This window comes from Mytilus californianus, unplaced genomic scaffold, assembly GCF_021869535.1.
Source record: "Mytilus californianus isolate M0D057914Y unplaced genomic scaffold, xbMytCali1.0.p SCAF_3, whole genome shotgun sequence".
Lineage (NCBI taxonomy): Eukaryota > Metazoa > Mollusca > Bivalvia > Mytilida > Mytilidae > Mytilus > Mytilus californianus.
Window position 1 is genome coordinate 56,851,717 of NW_026262679.1, and position 24,587 is coordinate 56,876,303.

General features: G+C 31.8%; 1 protein-coding gene across 5 annotated transcripts in view; it reads left to right on the top strand.

The window, feature by feature from the left end:
• LOC127733041 (tumor necrosis factor alpha-induced protein 8-like protein 1) overlaps nucleotides 1-8,417 on the top strand; it is a 29,405-nt gene extending 20,988 nt beyond the window's left edge. For all 5 annotated transcript variants that reach the window (XM_052242315.1, XM_052242317.1, XM_052242314.1 and 2 more), the window contains exon 3: nucleotides 731-8,417. In XM_052242315.1, the coding sequence (XP_052098275.1) occupies nucleotides 731-1,299 (569 nt within the window). In that variant the 3' untranslated portion in view covers nucleotides 1,300-8,417. The remainder of the gene's footprint in view (nucleotides 1-730) is intronic.
• The last annotated feature ends 16,170 nt before the right edge of the window (nucleotides 8,418-24,587 follow it).

A 24,587-nucleotide genomic window follows, 5' to 3' on the forward strand; every position in this document is an offset into this window, starting at 1 on the left:
CTTGATTTTGAAGATAAAAAAACAGTTCTTTGATTGCAGTTCTTCATCTTGAAGATCATTAGCAGTGAGCTAAAATTCTGTAAATTCAAGACAACTCGAAGCATTCATTTTAATACTTTTTGAATTTTGAATTTGCTTCCCAAACCTGATTAATAATTCAAAACTGATGAAAACATATTTTTGAAAAATGCTTAATCTACTGGAAATACTATGGATTCATTTATTTTTGTGGGATCCAGTTCTTGTGGATTGACGAAATCTTCCATTTTCGTGGTTAATTAATTTCGTGGTTTTGCTTTAGTCAGCATATATTTTTATGGAACATTTGTAATTCATTGAACATTTAAATTCGTAGTTTCCCTAGGCCTGTACTCACGAAATCCACAAAAATCGGTATCTAACGAATAATAATGAATCCACAGTAAAAAATGAAAGGTGAAGAAAATTACTACTTTGTCAAGTACAGTTGAGTGCACACTGGGTGATTCAGTGAAAAATTCACTAAGTGATTTTTCAGTGAAAGCTGGTGATTTTAGTTACTCAATTTGAAAGTGTTTGTCTGTATATTCCATAAGTATTATATTATATGTTCACAGAGTGTTGTCACCTTAAAACACCAGTAATCACCTTGTGTGTAGTGTAGAAAAACATTACGAAGAAAATTTCATTTTAATTTTCAAATGAAGACATGTACTGACTTATATGTAAATGTTTTTTTTTTTTATTTCAGTGGCTGAACCAGGAGCAGGGTTTGACTCCAAAGGACTGGGACTCAGTCTACAAAAAAAGCTTCTTGGAAAAATGTCCAACAAAAAAATTGCCAAACACTTCATTGACGATACAACAAGTGAAGTCTTGGACAAAGCATTTCTTATAATTAAAGACTTCAAAAATAAGGAAGAGGCTAAGAAGATCATGAAATATATCATTAAAACAGTTATAAAAGTTGGTATTCTATACAGGAATGATCAATTCAATGCAGAGGAGTTAAAAACTGTGGAAACATTTAAATCTAAGTTTCATTCACTATCTATGACTATGGTGAGCTTCCATGAAGTCGACTTTACATACGATAAAGCCTTCCTGAAAACCAGTTTAGAAGAATGTAGACAGTTGCTACAAAGTGTGATCAGTAGACATCTAACAGACAAATCGAAAGTACGCGCTGACGCAGTATTCAACTTCTTCAACTGTGAGGAACTTATGGATCAGATCTTTGATTCGAGTGGAAAATATAGGGATCATATGGAGGTTATAGTACGGAACATGCATAAAATGATGGATGATGGAAATCTTTGATGATCAGAAATAGTTATTTATATATAGATCTTATGCAATAACATTTTATGTATGCAATATATATGTAAAGGAGGTATTATTTTCAAAACATTCCAACCTTCATTTAAGATTGAGATGTTATCATTTAACCCATTCTTTGATCCATATTGTAAAATATTATGCAAGATTTCAAAATTATTACAGCTTCGAATTGTTTTGATTTTCTTTTCCAACAAATAATTTTGTATAATAATCTATTTATCCCATTCAGTTCCTAAGATCAACTAATTTGGATATTTAGTTTTGGAGAGAAAAAAGTATTAAAAGAATCAAAAATTTAGTATTGTACCCATGGGGAACAAACAACGGTCGAAAAGTTTAGATCTTTTGCATCTTTAAGTGGAACAGCCATATATGAAGCATTAAGCCATTATGATTACTAACTAATTGGTATGAAGTATTTTGCTTTCTAATTGTTTATAGCTGTTTGGACAAAGAAGTTAAAATGTGCCTTATATCCAAGAGTGCCCTTTACATTGTAATTTCCATTTTTGGAAAAACAATGTTAGATTTGTTAACAATTTTTTAAATGACTTACCAAGATGAAAATAATGAAATGGTCATTGAGGTGTGACCCATTGGTGGCCTTCAGCTGTTTTCTGCTGTTTGGTCGGGTTGTTGTCTCTTTGACACATTCCCCATTTCCATTCTCAATTTTATTTTATTTATACTAAGAAATATGATCAGTTTAAATGAATTTAACAGGATTTAAAATTTAAAAGCATAGAAGATTTTTAAGAAATAAGAGTTAAGTACATGAAGTACACATTGTGAGATGTGTTTTATGAAAAATTAGCAATGGTATGCATTTCTAAAGATGGACAGGTCTTGTCTGTCCATTATCTGTTCAGTTTTTACAGTTTTTTGAAGCAGTTAGTCATAACCAGCTTTTTTCATTGTCCATTGCTTTCAATCAACATGGGAAACATGCCTTTATCCTGACACTTTTTACTGAAAACTGACAGATTAATGTGTTGTCATAGGTGGTTTATTGTGTGAAGTCAGTTCTAAAGGAGATTTCTTAGAACACCTGTGGTGAAACACTGAACTAAGATCAACTTTTTAGAGCATCTTCAACACCATCAACTGTGATCAAGTATTACCTTTCTAAAAAGCTTGTCTAACTCAAAATCATGTCTTTTTCAATTTTTTTGTTAAAATGAAATGTTATTATTTCTGAACACTGAGTTTAATGGACAATAGAAGTATTTGAAGGGGGAAAATGTTACTAGCTTCGTTTTTTTTTTTTGTTTCATAAATTATTCAATAATGTGAGCTATATTTTTCTAAAGATTTAGAAAAATTAGTTTTTACTGCATTGTAATGTCATGACATCAGACTTGTTCCATATGCTGTAAATTTTATAAAAATGTGAGAGATCTACCATTAACATACTTCATCTTTTTTTTTTTAACATAGGTCTAATTTGCATTCAAATTGCAGGACTATACATATACAAAGTTAGAAGTGGTTAAATAATTCAAGATTTTTTAATCCATTTTATTCATCTTAAAATCACAATTAAGATTAATTAATTGTTAAAAAAATTTCAAGAACAACAGTTATATATTTTTGACTCTTTACAAATTTTATATATTTTTGTAAACACTTGTTAATTAATAGGAATAGATTTTTATGCCACTGCCAAATATTAAATTGCATTTTTTTTTATTGTAAAAAAATGTAGGTTCAATATACATGATAGATAAATTTCAGAATTTGTTTGTTTCCTATAATTATGTCAGATAGTTCTTCCCATATAGCATGTATAGTTTTTATAATAAGATTTCTATGAAATGATTAATCATGTTTTTTGTAGAAACAAGTCCTCCAATTTTTATTGGCAATGAATGTAGTAAGCTAAATGCTCACATATTGAACAAAAAAGTAATGCTTGAATTTACATTAGGTAAATGTGGTTATGACAAAACTTCCTTTCATTTAAAACAATAATTTAAATTGCTTTTTAAACTTGTATGCACACTTATATTTTACATGTATGGTAGATGATTGTAAATAGAACAAATCATGTATACAATAGTGTGTATATATAATGGGAACCTGTTTTAATCCATTAGTAGTTTTAAGTTGATTTTTGTGTCTAAAGGTATTATGGGCACAACCAGAGTATAACATTTAGGAGATAACTGTATTGTATTTTAAGCTTGGTCTACGTAACATAGGTTTTTCTGTAGAAATTCAGTTTACCTAGGGACACATAGTGGAGCTAGGTAAATTGATTTTTGTGTCAGTTAAACCAGGTTTAATGTAGGCCAAGCTTAAAATACTATACAGTTATCAAACACAAACACCTGACATTTGTTGGCTTAATGAATGCTTCAGAACAAAATAAAATTTGCTGAAAAGGATAATTTCAGATGAGTCATCTACTTATTTTGTTATCACATACCATTAAATTCTGGAATTCAAAATGGCAGCTCCCCTTAGTTACTGGTACATTTGAAGACCATGCAATCTGCCGCTAATCCCTCAAAATTAACAAGGTCGTTCAATCAAATTCATGATTACAAATTTTTTGCATTGGATTAAAAATAATGGCAGAATTATGTGATATTTTGAAAAATGTAGTACATGTATATCATTCTGCTTCCAAGACTACACACTTTTGAGAAAATTCAAGGGGAAATTGATTGTGTTATCAAACAGGTTTCATTGTAACATAAAGTCTTAAAGTAGATTTACAGTACAATCAATTATAAATATAGATAATCTTAGTTATCTCCCCTTATAAATCAAATTGTTTAGAATCTTTATAAATCAAAATTTATGTCTTCAGAACAATATTTTATGAACTTAAGAAAAACTATTATTAATATCTTCTTTAATAAAAAAAAAAAAAGGATATAAATAAAATTTAGTCTATATAATTTCAGTAAATTTCTATACAAGTCATATGAGGTGCAAGATGGTGAAGTGAATTTGCCCCTTTGAGATCTTGAAAAAGATGTTTTTGCTGTGTATTTTAAGAGATTAATTACCCCATATAAAAAAATGAGCTTCCTTATATGCTATTTTAGCTGAGTGTAGATATTTAGTAGTTGATATGACATGTATAACCTTTTAAAAATTCCCAAATCTCCTCATCAATATGACATGTATAACCTTTAAAAAATGCCCAAATCTCCTCATCAATATGACATGTATAACCTTTAAAAAATGCCCAAATCTCCTCATCAATATGACATGTAATACCTTTTAAAAAGTGCCCAAATCTTCTCATCAATATGACAGTGCTATCAGTTATTGAAGTATCTTTCTATCAATTCACACTTTATTAATAGTGTGCTGTGTAAAATTTTGTATGATTGTGATACATGCTCTTGTAATTGTTTTCCCAGTCAGAGTTTGTTCTTTGTTTTTTTTTCTTCAGGCTACAATAAATTAATTAGCTTTTTATTAGTGATGTGAAGTTCAGCAACCAATAATCAATTAATCAATTTTGTTATCATTGTAAAAAATTGTCTTGTCTTGTTTTGTTTTCTTCCTCAGATTTTCTTCTTTATTGAAAAGATAGGCTAAGAAAATATGTTGAAAAAGTCCTTCAGAGTTAATTTATCATGTAAAACTATTTCTTAAAATATTAATACAAAATTTTTAACTTTATGGACCCCTGTCTAAGTGGTCTGTGCAGCTCTCCAATCTTTACCTATTAAGACAACAGCCCATCATCACCATGACTTGAGTATGATTGTAGTTTAATCTTTCTTTTGCTGTTCCATTTTTCTTAAGTTCAATTGATGGTGGAAGGGAGCAGGACAAAAGGATATTTTTTTCCCAGCAGTCCCTTTTTTTGCCACCAAAAAGTTTGTCAGCTAAGTTACTCATTAATGTTTTATTGATGTTTCCCAGATATCCATTTTCCTTTATCAATAAGAGTATACAAAATGGCATAAAACCTTCAAAAGAAAAGAAAAAACACATCCAAAGATGATTAATTTATTGTAGTTTAGTGGCTTGTTACTTATATCTTTTTTTCTGGTGCTATTTTCTGATGCCAAAATACATACGTATAAAAGTTTTTATAGGCTACTTGTGATAAAATCAAAATGTTACAATGTTATTTATATATAGTGCTTTTTTTCTTTGTTTATATATTACTCCGTTTGTATACTTATACTTCAGTACTTGATCAAACAGGTTTGACACATGGTAAGTCTGTAGTATGTAATTTTACTTAAGTTTATTTACAAATGTTCGTAAGAATTTATTTATCTGTAGGTGCATGATCTTCTGCATGTTATTCTTTTTAAGTGTAATTTTGCAACTGTTCATTGAATTTTTTTTTGTAGTTGTAAAAAGGTGAATTTAGCTGTAGCTATTTTTGATAATGTTCATTAAATATTTTTTGAAGTTATAAAAAAATTGATGTTGTAGTTATTCATAGGATTTTGATATCAGCTGTCTTTGAACAAGAGAAACTTGTACTCATTTCCTGTAGAGCTAATTTGAAGTATTTTTTTTACAATCGATACTCTTATCACCTAAGCAATGGTACATGGCACTTGTATTGATGTTTGAAATTGTGTATAGATTTTAACTTTTTAGGTTTGCACCATATAATAATATAATACATTCTGTATGTAAAAAAACACTAGTTATGTATGGACCTCATTAAGCCTTAAAAGGCATACGATCTGTGAAAAAAAGTGGTATGGTTTTCAAAGAAGTGTCAAATTTTTTCATGTAACTCAGGATAATGAATGTGTAATTTTGTATAAATTCCATTACAGCAGCCCTAATTATGGTACAGCCCAAACCTAACCAGCTACAGAAATGTGTAAATCAATATTGTTTTCGGGGAATTTTTAAACTTGGAAGTTGAACTGTTGCAGTTCTCAAATTTGTTATCTAGAGAATATTTACTGTGTATTGAATTTGTTTAAAGAATTCTAGTCAACTGAAAGGATCTGTGTTAGATAAGGGGATAATATTTATCCTCATACTTTAAATTATAAATACTGAAATAAAAGCTGTAAGAAAATTGGCTTTGCCAAATATTTTTTTGTGTGGGTGTAAGTCATTTCTAACATGCTTTGAAAAATTAAATTTTGAGATTTTTAAATTCAGTATCCTTAAATGCAAATTTTAAAAAGAATTTTTTTTAAATTTAGGTTAATAACCATCCATATAGGAAGTTAGAAAATAAAACATTGAGGTGGAATTTCATTTGAATTTGATGATTCAGACTCCATCAAATGATGAAATATACCAATATGTTAAAACTGCACTAGTAAAGAGATATTTGTCAATGTAATTAAGCTTATATTATGAAATGAAGTGCCAGTAATTTTATACATTGGTAATTATTGATTGCAATACATCCAACACTTATAAATAATTCAACCACCCATGTTTAATTTGAACAAGATCTCAATCTACTCAAAATGATTCAATTCTAAAATAAATGTTTACTAGTTTTAATAAGTGACATTTGATACAACTATAACTAGCAGGATAAATCTTCACACTAAACATCTCCATTTAATGTAAACATTGGATTTGTTTATCGTCATAATTATACAACCTATCATCTGTGATGAATTCCTTATGTATGGTAATGGTTTATATTTTTTCAATGAGTTCTTTCTATACCAAACGAAAGTTGAAAAAGGGCTTGTAATTAATAGTTGCAAAGTCAGATATTTTAAGGGGTATAGCAGCAACCTTAATGTTTGTTTAGGTCTCAAGAGTTAAGACTAGCAGTTTCATCAATCAGAAAAAAATTCTGTGCTCATCTCTTTTTTGATAAAATATAGAAACGAGAATAAATAAAGCTTTTTGTATAACTTGTTCTGTAAAAAAGCAGGAATTGTAATTTTTTTATTTTGAAAATCTAACAGTAAAATTTTGAAATATAAATCATTCCACAACTTGCAGAAAATGTGATAGTCATTTGAATTGTCATTTTGATGTCAAAAATATATTTAGTATTACATATTTCATTATACATGTACATTGTATTTTATATGCCTTTAATTATTATTTCTGGTCTTAACTTATACAACGAACAATATTAAGTTTCTTTTCTATGTTGTAACTGAAATGTTAAATTGTTGTTCTCAGGCTTAAGCATGTGCTTTGTATTAATGGCTTCCTGCAATGAATCTCAATAATTTATTATGTCAGGTTCGAAAGAATTTTTGCAGATCAGTTTTTGTTTTTGAGATTTTATTTGTTTATACTTCCACAAACATTTATGTAATAATTTTACCTTCATGCAATTATAGATTATGATGTATCAATTTTGAATCATGAAGGATTTTGTTCTCTCTTAGAGTATTTCTGAAATTATGACCCCCTAAATGTAAGAATATTTTAAAAGTTTGAGACACATACTACATTAACTTCATCAAATTATCATGAAACTTTTACATTGAAGATGCACATTAGTGTGATGCCCCTTTGAATTTAGAATATTTTTATTATCCGAACTGCTTTTGCTATTATGATGATATAAAATAATACAAGAAATCATGTGTAAACAATCCAAAATCTGAATGCCTTAAACATGCATGTTGTCTCATTGGCAATCGTAATTCATCTCCTTATTTTTATGATGTTTCAACATGCAACTTAGTAGGGACTGGTCTGTTGACAAATCCAAGAGTTATGCCCCTTTGTAATTATAATTCCTCAGTAAACACATTGTTGATGCATCTCTTTCTAATTGCATCATCAGATGTTCATGAAACATTTGAGCAGTGGGGTATTTGTCGTGCTTTGTAGATAATTCTAGCTGGTTCAAAAATTATCAAAACTATTTTTTTCTGATATATTTCCATTTTACTGACTTTACTTTTTTTGTATTGTTGGGTTGCTAACTCATTTATGTATACATTATATCCTACATTTAGTTGTTACTCTTTCTCATAGGTAAGAAAATCTCACTAGTTTATCCATTATCAGAACACATGATTTTGTCTCACATTGTTTAATTATGTTACTCTTGTAAGCAATAATTAAATGCTAAGAAAGATAATTTTGATATATATATATATTTATGTATATTATATTGTTATCAGATATACTTACAATGACATTAAAATATATAAGATTTATATTACTGTCTTAGTTATGTTGCCTTTTCAGTAAGTAGGTACTTGATATTTATAGTTCTAACAAGTATTTTATCCTACCAGGATAACCTGTTCTCTTAGTATAAAAAGAATTCTGACAAATTTTGGCCAGTTTGTAACAATCATTTGATAGCATGCTGTTTCTAAGGTAATTGGGGGGAGGGGTCTCGATGACTGAGCAGTCTAAGTAGTTCACCTACTGAACCGCTAGCATGTCAACACTCGTCACTGAGATTGTTCAAGCCCCACAGGTGGCAGGAGCGTTAGACTCCAATCTTAATTGACTAGGATTGCCAGTTTTCCTACCAAAAGTTATGGTTCTCTCTGGCTTCCTCAAATCTCTCACCAATACCATCAGGCCGCCAAGAATTAGCCGATTAATGCTGAAAGTGGTGTTAAAACACCAAAAATCAAATCAAATGTAAGGTGATGGCGATGTTAGAGTCAACAATGTATTATTTTGTGATTAGGTCAGTTTGAGGGTAACCAAAAGTGGAAGGTCAATGATATTTGGTATGCAGTTGTATTAGCATTGACTCATTTTATCTCCATGGATATAAATTTGCCCTGCCCCTCAGTCATGGTCTTTTGACTGTGAAACTTTGCTTAGTTTTAACATTTAAAGTTTGTGATTAGGTCAGTGTAAGATGAACCACTTATGGTAATTGATAATTGTTAATGTATTTGTATTAAGATCTGCACGTCTCATTTTCCATTGAAATTAAGTGGTCCCAAACCCTCAATCATGGTTTATTGACTGAATGTTTTGAATAGTTTTCAAGTATTTCTATTTTAATTTCAACCTTTGCATTATAGTATCAAAAGTACATACATGATAGTCATATTTGTGTCTTTTAAAATTGTTAATATTGACCCCAATTACCATTAGTTATAGCTGCCCCCATTACTGAAAATAGATGACACAAGACTGCACACATTGCCATGCCAAGTATTCCCTAAATTTGATTCAAAAGTATCAGAAAACAGGAAGTAGATGTCTGACAGAAAGCGCTTACACATTACAACTTATCACTGTTTAGTTTCTAATTATTAAAATATGAAGTCAATCTGTTCTATTAGTACAAGCTTAAGAAATATGTGACAAAAATTTTAAGTTTATTTCAACATGTTTATCATATTAAAATCTTGAAAGTATCAGCAAATGGAAGTCGTTGTCTGACAGATCCAGAGTGCAGACAGTTTACTCAGGTTACAACTCATCACTGTCAAGCTGTTGACAATATGAAGTTATTCTGTTAAGTAATAGTTAAAAGAAGAGTTTGTCAGAATTTTTTGTTTGATGGACAAAGAAAGTGAATGCAGTATAGCCAATTGCTATAGACCATTTAACCCCTAATTACATATTTATTTTTAGTTCACCTGGCCCAATGCGCGGGCCATGGGAGCTATTGCCATCACTTGGGGTCCATTGTTGTACACTTTTTCTAATATCTTCTCCGTTGAATCTTTCAAACCAATTTCAACCAAACTGGATGAATGATCCATAGAGTATCTCATTTATAAAGTTTGTGTTTTTATTCCTGTCTTATCAACAAACATGGCAGCCATGGTGAAAAAAATATTACATAAGAGTAAAATGCATGCATTGTCTTAAATCTTTAAAACCATATAGATAGAGAAAGTCTGACAGGGGCAAACATGCTCAGAATGCCAAGATCTGCCTACTTCCTATTTCACCAAAACTTTCAGATAAATACTTACAGGAGTTATTGCCCTTAATTGACAATTTTTTACTAATTTTCTGTTTTTTTTAGCTATTACCAATAGAATTGTGAAAACTCAACGTTAATCACTGATCTATGTAATAAGTAAAGGCCAGGTACCCCTGACTAACGGACATGCAGTGATTCTCAGATATTCAAAATATAGTTGTCTATTACTCATCAGTTGATCAAACAAGAGCTAGGCGCCGAAGAGCCTGAATCACTTACAGGGTAAAGATATGCCATTTTGCTATTATTATTTTGCCTTTGAACGTTTCTCTCCTTCTACTATAGTTTTTGCCAAAATGCAAAAAATGAGTAAAATTCAGCACTTGGGTGTGGGAAATAACTTCTATAAGAAATTGATTGACAATTTCTGCCATGTTGACTTATAAATTGTGGATCTTATAATGCTGAAAGTTTTTATACGCCCGTTTACGGGACGTATTATGGTATACCGTTGTCCGTCCGTCGTCAACATGTCGGACATTAACTCAAAAACGCTTTAATCAATTTGCATAAAACTTTATTGAATTGTTTATATCTATTGACGTGAGCTCCCTTTCGTTTTTTTATAAATTTTTGATTTTAAGTTTCCGAGTTATGGGGTTTTATTCATTAAAAAAAGGGGGATTTTCCAGTTTTGGGACAATAACTCAAGAATGCTTTCACCAACTTGCAAGAAATTTTGGTTAATTGTTTATATCTGTTGACATGAGCTCCCTTTTGATTTTTATAAATTTTAGATTTTACGTTTCCAAGTTACGGGGTTTTATTCATAAAAAAAGGGGGGATTTTCCAGTTTTCGGACAATAACTCAAAAATGCTTTCAGCAGTTCTCATGAAACTTTGATGAATTGTTGATATCTATTGATGTAAGCTCCATTTAGAATTTTATAAATTTTAGATTTTACAGTTCCGAGTTATGGGGTTTTATTCATTAAATAAAATGCTTCGCTGGGCGCAGCTTGATACGACCGCAGAGGTCGAACCCTGAACAGTTGGGGCAAGTATGGACACAACATTAAAGCTTGATACAGCTCTGAATTTGGATTGTGATTAAATATTTGACACAGCATAGGTTTTTGACACAGAAAGAATGTGGTCTAAGAATTTGAATTTTTTTAATTTACCTATTATGGTCCAATGTCCAAAATCAAAATACATGGTTAGATTCAGCATATCAAAGAACCCCATATATTTAATTTTTGTTGAAATCAAACAAAGTTTAATTTTGGACCCCAACTTGGACCAACTTGAAAACTGGGCCCATAATCAAAAATCTAAACACATGTTTAGATTCAGCATATCAAAGAACCCCAAGAATTCAATTTTTGTTAAAATCAAACTAATTTTAATTTTGGACCCTTTGGACCTTAATGTAGACCAATTTAAAAAACGGGACCCAAAATTAAAAATCTATTTACACGGTTAGATTTGGAATATCAAAGAACCCCAATATTTCAATTTTTGATGAAATCAAACAAAGTTTAATTTTGGATCCTTTTGACCTCAATATGAACTAATTTTGATTATGGGCCCAGTTTTCAAGTTTGTCCCAGTTTGGGTCCAAAATTAAACTTTTTGTTTGATTTCATAAAATATTGAATATATGGGGTTCTTTGATATGCTGAATCTAAACATGTATTTAGATTTTAGGCCCAGTTTTCAAGTTGGTCCAAATTGGGGTCCAAAATTAAACTTTGTTTGATTTCATCAAAAATTGAATATATGGGGTTCTTTGATATGCTGAATCTAAACATGTATTTAGATTTTAGATTTTTGGCCCAGTTTTCAAGTTGGTCCAAATTGGGGTCCAAAATTAAACTTTGTTTGATTTCATCAAAAAATGAATATATGGGGTTCTTTGATATGCCAAATCTAACCGTGTTTTTAGATTTTTAATTTTGGGTCCTATTTTTTAAATTGGTCTACATTATGGTCCAAAGGGTCCAAAAATTGAATTCTTGGGGTTCTATGATATGCTGAATCTAAACATGTGTTTATATTTTTGATTATGGGCCCAGTTTTCAAGTTGGTCCAAATTGGGGTCCAAAATTAAACTTTGTTTGATTTCAACAAAAATTGGATATATGGGGTTCTTTGATATGCTGAATCTAACCATGTATTTAGATTTTTTATTTGTGGGCCCCGCTATCAAATTAGTTCATTATGAGGTCAAAAGGGTCCAAAATTAAACTTTGTTTGATTTCATCAAAAATTGAATTATTGGGGTTCTTTGATATGCCAAATCTAACCGTGTATTTAGATTTTTAATTTTGGGTCCTGTTTTTTAAATTGGTCTACATTAAGGTCCAAAGGGTTCAAAATTAAACTAATTTGATTTCATCAAAAATTGAATTCTTGGGGTTCTGTGATATGCTGAATCTAAACATGTGTTTAGATTTTTGATTATGGGCCCAGTTTTCAAGTTGGTCCAAATTGGGGTCCAAAATTAAACTTTGTTTGATTTCAACAAAAATTGAATATATGGGGTTCTTTGATATGCTGAATCTAACCATGTATTTAGATTTTTTATTTGTGGGCCCCGCTATCAAATTAGTTCATATTGAGGTCAAAAGGATCCAAAATTGAATATATGGGGTTCTTTGATATGCTGAATCTAAACATGTATTTAGATTTTAGATTTTTGGCCCAGTTTTCAAGTTGGTCCAAATTGGGGTCCAAAATTAAACTTTGTTTGATTTCATCAAAAAATGAATATATGGGGTTCTTTGATATGCCAAATCTAACCGTGTTTTTAGATTTTTAATTTTGGGTCCTGTTTTTTAAATTGGTCTACATTATGGTCCAAAGGGTCCAAAAATTGAATTCTTGGGGTTCTATGATATGCTGAATCTAAACATGTGTTTAGATTTTTGATTATGGGCCCAGTTTTCAAGTTGGTCCAAATTGGGGTCCAAAATTAAACTTTGTTTGATTTCAACAAAAATTGAATATATGGGGTTCTTTGATATGCTGAATCTAACCATGTATTTAGATTGTTTATTTGTGGGCCCCGCTATCAAATTAGTTCATATTAAGGTCAAAAGGATCCAAAATTAAACTTTGTTTGATTTCATCAAAAATTGAATTATTGGGGTTCTTTGATATGCCAAATCTAACCGTGTATTCAGCATATCATAGAACCCCAAGAATTCAATTTTTGTTGAAATCAAACTAAGTTTAATTTTGGACCCTTTGGACCTTAATGTAGACCAATTTAAAAAACAGGACCCAAAATTAAAAATCTAAATACACAGTTAGATTTGGCATATCAAAGAACCCCAATAATTCAATTTTTGATGAAATCAAACCCCTTTTGACCTCAGTATGAACCAATTTGATAGCGGGGCCCACAAATAAAAAATCTAAATACATGGTTAGATTCAGCATATCAAAGAACCCCATATATTCAATTTTTGATGAAATCAAACAAAGTTTAATCTTGGACCCCAATTTGGACCAACTTGAAAACTTGGCCAAAAATCAAAAATCTAAATACATGTTTAGATTCAGCATATCAAAGAACCCCATATATTCAATTTTTGTTGAAATCAAACAAAGTTTAATTTTGGACCCTTTGGACCTTAATGTAGACCAATTTAAAAAACAGGACCCAAAATTAAAAATCTAAATACACGGTTAGATTTGGCATATCAAAGAACCACAATAATTCAATTTTTGATGAAATCAAACCCCTTTTGACCTCAGTATGAACCAATTTGATAGCGGGGCCCACAAATAAAAAATCTAAATACATGGTTAGATTCAGCATATCAAAGAACCCCATATATTCAATTTTTGATGAAATCAAACAAAGTTTAATTTTGGACCCCAATTTGGACCAACTTGAAAACTGGGCCTAAAATCTAAATACATGTTTAGATTCAGCATATCAAAGAACCCCATATATTCAATTTTTTATGAAATCAAACAAAGTTTAATTTTGGACCCAAACTGGGACAAACTTGAAAACTGGGCCCATAATCAAAAATCTAAACACATGTTTAGATTCAGCATATCATAGAACCCCAAGAATTCAATTTTTGTTGAAATCAAACTAAGTTTAATTTTGGACCCTTTGGACCTTAATGTAGACCAATTTAAAAAACAGGACCCAAAATTAAAAATCTAAATACACGGTTAGATTTGGCATATCAAAGAACCCCAATAATTCAATTTTTGATGAAATCAAACCCCTTTTGACCTCAGTATGAACCAATTTGATAGCGGGGCCCACAAATAAAAAATCTAAATACATGGTTAGATTCAGCATATCAAAGAACCCCATATATTCAATTTTTGATGAAATCAAACAAAGTTTAATTTTGGACCCCAATTTGGACCAACTTGAAAACTTGGCCAAAAATCAAAAATCTAAATACATGTTTAGATTCAGCATATCAAAGAACCCCATATATTCAATTTTTGTTGAAATCAAACAAAGTTTAATTTTGGACCCTTTGGACCATAATGTAGACCAATTTAAAAAACAGGACCCAAAATTAAAAATCTAAAAACACGGTTAGATTTGGCATATCAAAGAACCCCATATATTCATTTTTTGATGAAATCAAACAAAGTTTAATTTTGGACCCCAATTTGGACCAACTTGAAAACTGGGCCAAAAATCTAAAATCTAAATACATGTTTAGATTCAGCATATCAAAGAACCCCATATATTCAATTGTTTATGAAATCAAACAAAGTTTAATTTTGGACCCCAACTGGGACAAACTTGAAAACTGGGCCCATAATCAAAAATCTAAACACATGTTTAGATTCAGCATATCACAGAACCCCAAGAATTCAATTTTTGATGAAATGAAATTAGTTTAATTTTGGACCCTTTGGACCTTAATGTAGACCAATTTAAAAAACAGGACCCAAAATTAAAAATCTAAATACACGGTTAGATTTGGCATATCAAAGAACCCCAATAATTCAATTTTTGATGAAATCAAACCCTTTTTGACCTCCGTATGAACCAATTTGATAGCGGGGCCCACAAATAAAAAATCTAAATACATGTTAGATTCAGCATATCAAAGAACCCCATATATTCAATTTTTGATGAAATCAAACAAAGTTTAATTTTGGACCCCAATTTGGACCAACTTGAAAACTTGGCCAAAAATCAAAAATCTAAATACATGTTTAGATTCAGCATATCAAAGAACCCCATATATTCAATTTTTGTTGAAATCAAACAAAGTTTAATTTTGGACCCTTTGGACCATAATGTAGACCAATTTAAAAAACAGGACCCAAAATTAAAAATCTAAAAACACGGTTAGATTTGGCATATCAAAGAACCCCATATATTCATTTTTTGATGAAATCAAACAAAGTTTAATTTTGGACCCCAACTGGGACAAACTTGAAAACTGGGCCCATAATCAAAAATCTAAACACATGTTTAGATTCAGCATATCACAGAACCCCAAGAATTCAATTTTTGTTGAAATCAAATTAGTTTAATTTTGGACCCTTTGGACCTTAATGTAGACCAATTTAAAAAACAGGACCCAAAATTAAAAATCTAAATACACGGTTAGATTTGGCATATCAAAGAACCCCAATAATTCAATTTTTGATGAAATCAAACCCTTTTTGACCTCCGTATGAACCAATTTGATAGCGGGGCCCACAAATAAAAAATCTAAATACATGGTTAGATTCAGCATATCAAAGAACCCCATATATTCAATTTTTGATGAAATCAAACAAAGTTTAATTTTGGACCCCAATTTGGACCAACTTGAAAACTTGGCCAAAAATCAAAAATCTAAATACATGTTTAGATTCAGCATATCAAAGAACCCCATATATTCAATTTTTGTTGAAATCAAACAAAGTTTAATTTTGGACCCTTTGGACCATAATGAAGACCAATTTAAAAAACAGGACCCAAAATTAAAAATCTAAAAACACGGTTAGATTTGGCATATCAAAGAACCCCATATATTCAATTTTTGATGAAATCAAACAAAGTTTAATTTTGGACCCCAATTTGGACCAACTTGAAAACTGGGCCAAAAATCAAAAATCTAAATACATGTTTAGATTTAACATATCAAAGAACCCCATATATTCAATTTTTGTTGAAATCAAACAAATTTTAATTTTGGACCCTTTGGACCTTAATGTAGACCAATTTGAAAACTGGACCCAAAATTAAAAATCTAAATACACGGTTAGATTCGGCATAACAAATAAATAAATGTGGTCAAAGATTTTACAAATCTAATGCGCCATACTGTGCAATTAAAGATTACTTCTTGAAATTTTTCAATATTTGAAATTTGAAAAAAAAAATAATATTTGAAGAATAATTCTTTTTAATTTCTGAAATCTGAAATTAGAAAAAATTGACCCCCCACAATTTCTTTTTACTCCCCCCCCCCCCCCCCTTTTTTCCCCCAAAAAATTTTTTCCCTCAAGATATGGTCATAATCTCAATTCAAATTTCCAATGGAGTTTGCAACCATAATTACCCATTTAAATTTACCATAGTGCTAACTTAACTTATTTTATAATAGAATTTAAAATATAGTGTCAAATCTTTCATATGGATTTTTTTGTAAAAAAAAAAGATGCAACATTTGCAGATATTTTTACTGGTCTTCCTTTATAAATATGCATTTCTTTAAACATAATTTAAAAGCAATGTAAGGGAAGTAACTAAAACGTTGTATTTGGATTACCTCCCTTACACTGTTTTAAATTATCTTAATTGTTCATTAACCATTACTTTATACATAATTTAAAAGCAGTGTAAGGGAGGTAATTTCAATGATGTATTTGATTTATCTCCCTTACACTGCTTTAAATTATGTTTTGTACTAATGTATTTGTCCATTAACCAGGACAACCTTGTTTTTCCCCCTTTGTTGCCCCTAATTCCTAAACGGTTTGAGCCATAACCCCCCAAAGCAAATCCTAACCATCCCTTTGTGGTATGGAAACTTGTAGTATAATTTCAGAGAGATCCATACACCATTCCACAGTTATTGTCTGGAAACTAGAAAATGCTTATTTTTGGCCCCTAATTCCTTAACTGTTGGTACCATAACCCCCAAAAACAATCCCAACCTTCCTTTTGTGGTATTGAACCTTACGGTAAAATTTCATAGATTTCCATTCACTTTAACTAAAGTTAGAGTGCGAAAACCAATGTGTCTTCGGACGACGACGACGACGACGACGACGACACCGGACGATGACGATGCCAACGTCATACCAATATACGACCACAAAATTTTTTTGCGGTCGTATAAAAAGGAGGGATTTTCCAATTTTCAGACAATAACTCAAAAATGCTTTCAGCAATTCTTATGAAACTTTGGTGAATTGATTATATCTATTGATGTAAGCTCCCTTTAGAATTTTATAAATTTTATTTGTTTTCTAGTCTGACAACAGATTTACTAAGTATTGCGCAACAGCATAGTGTATTGCACAACAGCAAGAAATCTCTTAATTGAATATAAATTCAATTCATATAACCAATTTCAAGTTCTTGGACTACATTTATTCAGAAACCTATAATATGTCTAATATTTAATTACAATCCAAATTCAGACCTGTATCAAGCTTGAATATTGTGTCCATTTTTGCCCCAACTGTTCAGGGTTCGACCTGTGCGGGCGTATCCAGCTGCGCTTAGCGAAGCAGTTTATTCTATTTACTGTTACTCTCTTCATCTATTATTGTTCTTGCAAAATATGCAAGAAGAGTGAACACTCTGAAAAGGTATCGCCTGTTTTACTTGTCTTTGAATTCATGTTGAAAGTCTGTAATATGAAGATTTTACTATAAGTATCACATAAACTTAACATTAACTGCATGTGTTCTATGAAAATGAGGTTGCAGTTGGATGAACCATGCCAGACAGACATGTTCACCATACAATCATTCCATGCATCAAATATATTGGTCCTATTGCTAATAGTACCTGAGAAACAGATTAAACCACAAAATTTTAACATTGACAAATGAACCCTGCTTAACAGACATATATGCATGTACACCTTACAATCATTCCATACACCAAATGTGGTTGACCCATTGCTTATAGTATCTGAAAAACTGACAAAATTACAAAAACTTATCATTGACCAATGAACCATGAAAATGAGGTCAAAGTCATATGAACCCTGCCCAGACAGACATGTTCACATCACAATTGTTCCATACACTAAATATAATTGACCTATTGCTGATAATATCTGAGAAATAGACCATACCACAAAAACTAAAAATTGTCCAATGAACCTTGCAAATGAGGTCGAAGCGAGATGAAACCTGCCAGACGGACATGTACACCTGACAATCATTCCATACACCAAATATAGTGGCCCTATTGCTTATAGTATCTGAGAAATAGACCAAACCACATAAACTAAACATTGCCAAATGAACCTTGACATTGAGGTCAAGGTAAGATGAAACCGGTCATTCGGACATGTACACCTGACAATCATTCCATACACCAAATATAGTTGACCTATTGCTTATAATATCCGAGATACGGACTTGACCACGTAACTTTAACCTTGATCACTGATCCAAAGAATGAGGTCGTGGTCAGGTGAACCCTACCTGACTGACATCCTGGAAGACGTTGCAAAAACCCCATATACCAAATATAGTTAACCTGCTTGCATTTTTTATACATATTGTATTTTTTGTTTTTTCTTTGAAAACATCTTATTTTAAAATCATTCAGCTTTTACACAAAATAAACAGAATAATGTTATGTAGCGTAGTCCAAAATAAATAATAGCTATACTATTGACTCATGAGGTAGAGAATGTGTGTATTCAGTTAGATGTGTAATAAATTGTCTATATAATTATGTAACACAAGAGATATTAACTGTGGTTAATTAAGACTACATCACTATAAATGCCTGTACCAAGTCAGGAATATGGCAGTTATTTTCCATTCGTTTGATGTGTTTGAGCTTTTTATTTTGATTTATAAAGGAACTATGTGCAAGTGTCTATAATAAAGTAGTTGTTCGACCAATCTTTTTTTATTTAAGGGCAAATAACATGTCAAAAGTTGGCAGTAGATGATTAAAATGGTGTATAAAGTTTCTGCTTTAAACAAATAGTTTACACTATCATCCGGTTTGTAATACCTATGTCTCGCACACTGCAACTTTCGCTCCAGGCGAGACAAAAATGGATACAATACATCAATCAAGGGCAATAACTCCTATAAGGGGTGAATTGATGATTTCAGCCATTTGACTTACTTGTGGCAGAGACATATAATACAATGTATTATATGTCTCTGCTTGTGGATATAATTTTGCTGAACATTTTGCTATTTACAGTTTCCCTCTATTTAATGGTTTTTGCAAAACTTGGTAAACAAAATTCTAGTCATTTTTGCTGTTTTCTTTATTTCTCTCCACCATTTATGGTTTTCAAAAAAATAAGCAAAAGCCTTGAAATTTGCCCCAAAACATTTAAGAAACAAAAACTCCAAAAATGATGGTCTTGATTTTTTCTGAAAATTTCAAGGGAGATAAGCCTTTACCTGTTGGTAATTTTCACCCTCTGACAGATTTGCTCATATTGTTTTAGTTCTTAGAGATATAAGCTAAAAGCTGTTAAATCTTTAAAAATTTTACATTTGAATGGCAATAAGGAAGCTTCCATTTGATTTTTATGGGGGCTAGGATGAAAAATTTTGTCCTGCATTTTTTTTAGTTGTAATCGCTGTCCTGCCTTTTTATTTTTCTTTCCATTCAGTCCTGCCTTTTTATTTTTCATTCTATTCGGTCCTGCGTTTTTTTTTTTATTAGTTTATCCTGACTTTTTTTACCTAAATTGTCATCCTGCCTTTTTTTTTTTTGCCAAGTTGCTCATCCTGCCTTTTTTTTTTTGCCAAGTTGCTCATCCTGCCTTTTTATTTACTCAAAACTCCTGTCCTGCCTTTTTTTCAAATTTCATCCTAGCCCCCCCCTAAAAATCAAATGGTAGCTCCCCAACTCAACAAGAGTGCACACGCTGAAATGTCTCTCCTGCTTTACTGACCATTGATTTTATGTTAAAAGTCTAAAGGATAAAGGTTTTACTAAAAGCATCACAGAAACTCAGGTCAGATAAATGCTGTCAGACAGGTATATACACCTTACAATTTTTCTATACACAAAATATATTTGACCTATTGCTTATGATAATTGAAAAACCGACATAAAACAAAATAAATGGGGAATTTGTCCATGGGACACAGATGATGCCCCTGCTTGAATATAACGTTAATAAAATGCTCCGCTGGGGCGCAGCTTGATACGACCGCAGAGGTCGAACCCTGAACAGTTGGGGCAAGTATGGACATAACATTCAAGCTTGGTACAGCACTGAATTTGGTTTGTAATTAAATATTTGACCAGCATAGGTTTCTGACACAGAATGAAAGTGGTCTAAGAACTTAAAATTTTTTTAATTTACCTATTCAAACCATATCATTATTATTTGCTTTTATATATAAATCAGAAATAACCAATTTAAAATGGAAAATTTTAAAGAAAAAAAAGGAAAAAAAAATCCCCCCCCCCAAATTTTTTGAACCCCCTTATGATTCATCACCCCCAAACTCAATCCCAGCCTTCCCTTTGTGGTATGGTACCTTGCAGTACAATTTCAGAGAGATCCATACACTTGAACACAAGTTATTGTCTGGAAACTAGAAAAATGTTTGTGTTTTTGCCCCTTTTTGGCCCCAAATCCCTAAACGTTTAGGGCAATTACCCCCAAACTCAAACCCAGCTTTCCCTTTGTGATATGGAACCTGGCAGTACAAATTCATAAAGATCCATACACATACACACAAGTTATTGTCCTGAATCTAGAAAAATGCTGGTTTTTTTGCCCTTTTATGGCCCCTAATTACTAAAATTTGGAGGGAATTACCCCCAAAATCAATCACAGCCTCCCCTTTGTGGTATGGTACCTTGCAGTACAATTTCAGAGATCCATACACTTGAACACAAGTTATTGTCTGGAAACTAGAAAAATGCTTATTTTTGGCCCCTTTTTCCCAAACATTTTGGCAATTACCCCCAAACTCAATTCCAGCTTTCTCTTTGTGATATGAAACCTTGTAGTACAATTTCATAAAGATCCATACACTTACACACAAGTTATTGTCATGAAACTAGAAAAATGCTTGTTTTTTGCCCCTTTTTGGCCCCTTATTCCTAAAATTTGGAGGCAAATACCCCCAAAATCAATCCCAGCATTCCCTTTGTGATATGGAACCTTGTGATACAATTTCAGAGAGATCCATAGACTTACACACAAGTTATTGTCATGAAACTAGAAAAATGCTTGTTTTTTTGCCCCTTTTTGGCCCCTTATTCCTTAAATTTGGAGGCAATTACCCCCAAAATCAACCCCAGCATTCCCTTTGTGATATGGAACCTTGTGGTACAATGTCAGAGAGATCCATACACTTACACACAAGTTATGTCTGGAAGTTACAAAAATGCTTATTTTTGGCCCCTAATTCCTTAACTGTTGGTACCATAACCCCCAAAATCAATCCCCACCTTCCTTTTGTGGTATTGAACCTTATGGTAAAATTTCATAGAGATCCATTCACTTAAACTAAAGTTAGAGTGCGAAAACTAATGTGTCTTCGGACGACGACGCCGGACGACGACGCCAACGTCATACCAATATACGACCACAAAAATTTGTTTGCGGTCGTATAAAAAGGGACATAACTCAGGAACTGTAAAAGTGACGCTACCCAAATTTGTACTTGATCTGAGTTTTGTGGTAATAAGCATTGTGTATACGTTTCATAACATTTAGTTGAGACAAACTTAAGTTAGAGAACGGAAACGAAAAATTCAGCAATTTTTCCATTTGTAAAGGGCATAACTCTAGAACGGTAAGAGTGACGCCACCAAAATTCGAACTTGATCTGTGTTTTGTGGTAATAAGCATTGTGTATAAGTTTCATAACATTTAGTTGAGGCAAACTAAAGTTAGAGAACGGAAACCAATTTTGGGACGTACGTACGGACAAGGGTAAAACTTAATGCCCCCGCCTAACATTGACATGAAAATGAGGTCAAGGTTAGATGATACCTGCCAGACAAACATATATACATTACAATCATTCCATACACTAAATATAGATGACCTATTGCTTATAGTACTCGAAAAAACAGACCAAAACACAAAAAACTTAACATTGACCAATGAACCATGAAAATGAGGTCAAGGTCAGATAAAACTTGCCAGACTGACATGTACCCATTAGTCATTCCATACACCAAATAAAGTTGACTTTTTGCTTATAGTACTTAATTGATTGATTGTTGTTTGCTTTACGCCGCATTAGCACAGAAAGGCTATATCGCGGCGAGAGCTAATTCGAATATTATAACAATTTAATATAGTACTTGAAAAACAGACCAAAACACAAAAACTTAACATTGACCAATGAACAATGAAAATAAGGTCAAGGTCAGATGATACCTGCCAGACAGACATTTACATCTCACAATCATTCCATACACCATATATAGTTGACATGTTGGCTAAAGTACTTGAAATATAGACCAAAACACAAAAACTTAACATTGACCAATGAACCATGAAAATGAGGTCAATGTCAGATGAAACCTGCCAGACTGACATGTACCCATTAGTTATTCCATACACCACATATAGTTTACCTACTGCTAATAGTATTTGAGAAACGGACCTAATCATGTAACTTTAACCTTGATCGCTGATCCATGAAATAAGGTTGAGGTAGGGTGAACCATGTCTGACGGACATGTAGACATTGCAAGGAACCCATATACCAGATATGGTTATCCTACTACTCATTATAAGTGAGAAATTCACATGACAAAAAAAACTCATGCAGTCGCTGAACCATGAAAATGAGGTCAAGGACATTGGACATTCCGTATGACAGACGGAAATTTCTTAACATAAGGTATCTGCATACAAGATATGAAGCATCCAGGTCCTCTACCCTCTGAAATATAAAAGCTTTATACAAAAAGTTTACGCCGCCGCCCCCCGCTGCATAGTAATACCTATGTCTCGCATACTGTGACTTTCTTCGCAGGCGAGACAAAAATGGGAAGTCCAATTTTTCTGAAAATTTCATGGCAGACCTTGTTCTGCAGACAATTTTTTGAGATGAATGTCAAAACTGCATTTTACTGGTCCTATTTTAAGCACCATGTTTGTTGATGGATCAAATCCCCTCCCCCGGTTTAATCTTAAGCTAGTATCCCTAGGAACATTCAGAGAAAGTTTGTTTACATTTGGCCCATTAGTTTCAGAGATTCTTTTAACAAAAAATTTACATTTGAAGGGCAATAACTCAAATATGGGTAGATCAATTTTTCTGAAAATTTCATGGCCGATAGACCTTGTCCTGCTGACAATTTTTTGAGAAAAACAAAACAGGGTTACAAAAAAAAATCGTCATTTAAGGGCAATCACTCCAATCTACTAACTTTTTTGACAGAATTTGACCTGATGTAAATCTCGTCTTGCTGATCATTTTTGTTATTTAAAGTTTCTATCTAACTTATATAGTTTTCAAGAATGAAGGCAAAAATCGCAAAAAATTGTCATTAAAGGGCAATAACTCATATAAGGAGTCAATTGATGATTTCTGCTATATTGACTTATTTGTAACAGTAAACAGATGGCAATCTCTGGTCCTTTGGGCCAGGTATTAAAGCTGAAAAGGAAAAATTGTTGTTGAAGGGCAAACTCTTAATGAGTCTACTGATGATTTTGGTCATGGTGCATATTCACAGATCTTGTCTAGCTGATCTGTTTAAACTTCTGGCTATCTTTTAAAGTTATCAAGATCACAGCCAAATATTGTGATTGAAGAGCAATAACTCTTCTGAAGAGTCGATTGACAATTACAGCTATGAAGATCTTCTATTGCTCATCATTTCGACTGTCAACGTTTTATGTTTTTCTTTTATACAGTACACTCATCAAGATAAATAGCAATAGTACATAACATGATATACATTTTGCTGTGTCAAGATTTTATTTATCTATATTGGTTTTCAGGATTTTAGACAAAACCAATACTTGCATTTTGCCCTTATTTTTAACAATGACGTTCATGTAGATTTTGCACCAGACACATTTTTTTTGCTAGATACTCTGAGGATGATTGTGACTAAGTTTTGTTCTGATTGACTGTAGTTTTAAAGGAGATGATTTTTGCACAAAACAAGCAGTCAACAATCTCTGAACTGAATATTATGGCAACTTTTACTCCATACTACTAATCGAAATAAACTTTGTAAATGGTTGACTTTGATTATACTGTCAGGAATACGACATTGATATAGTCCACATCTTTTTTTTTTATATCTTTAGACCAATATAAAATGAAAACCAGA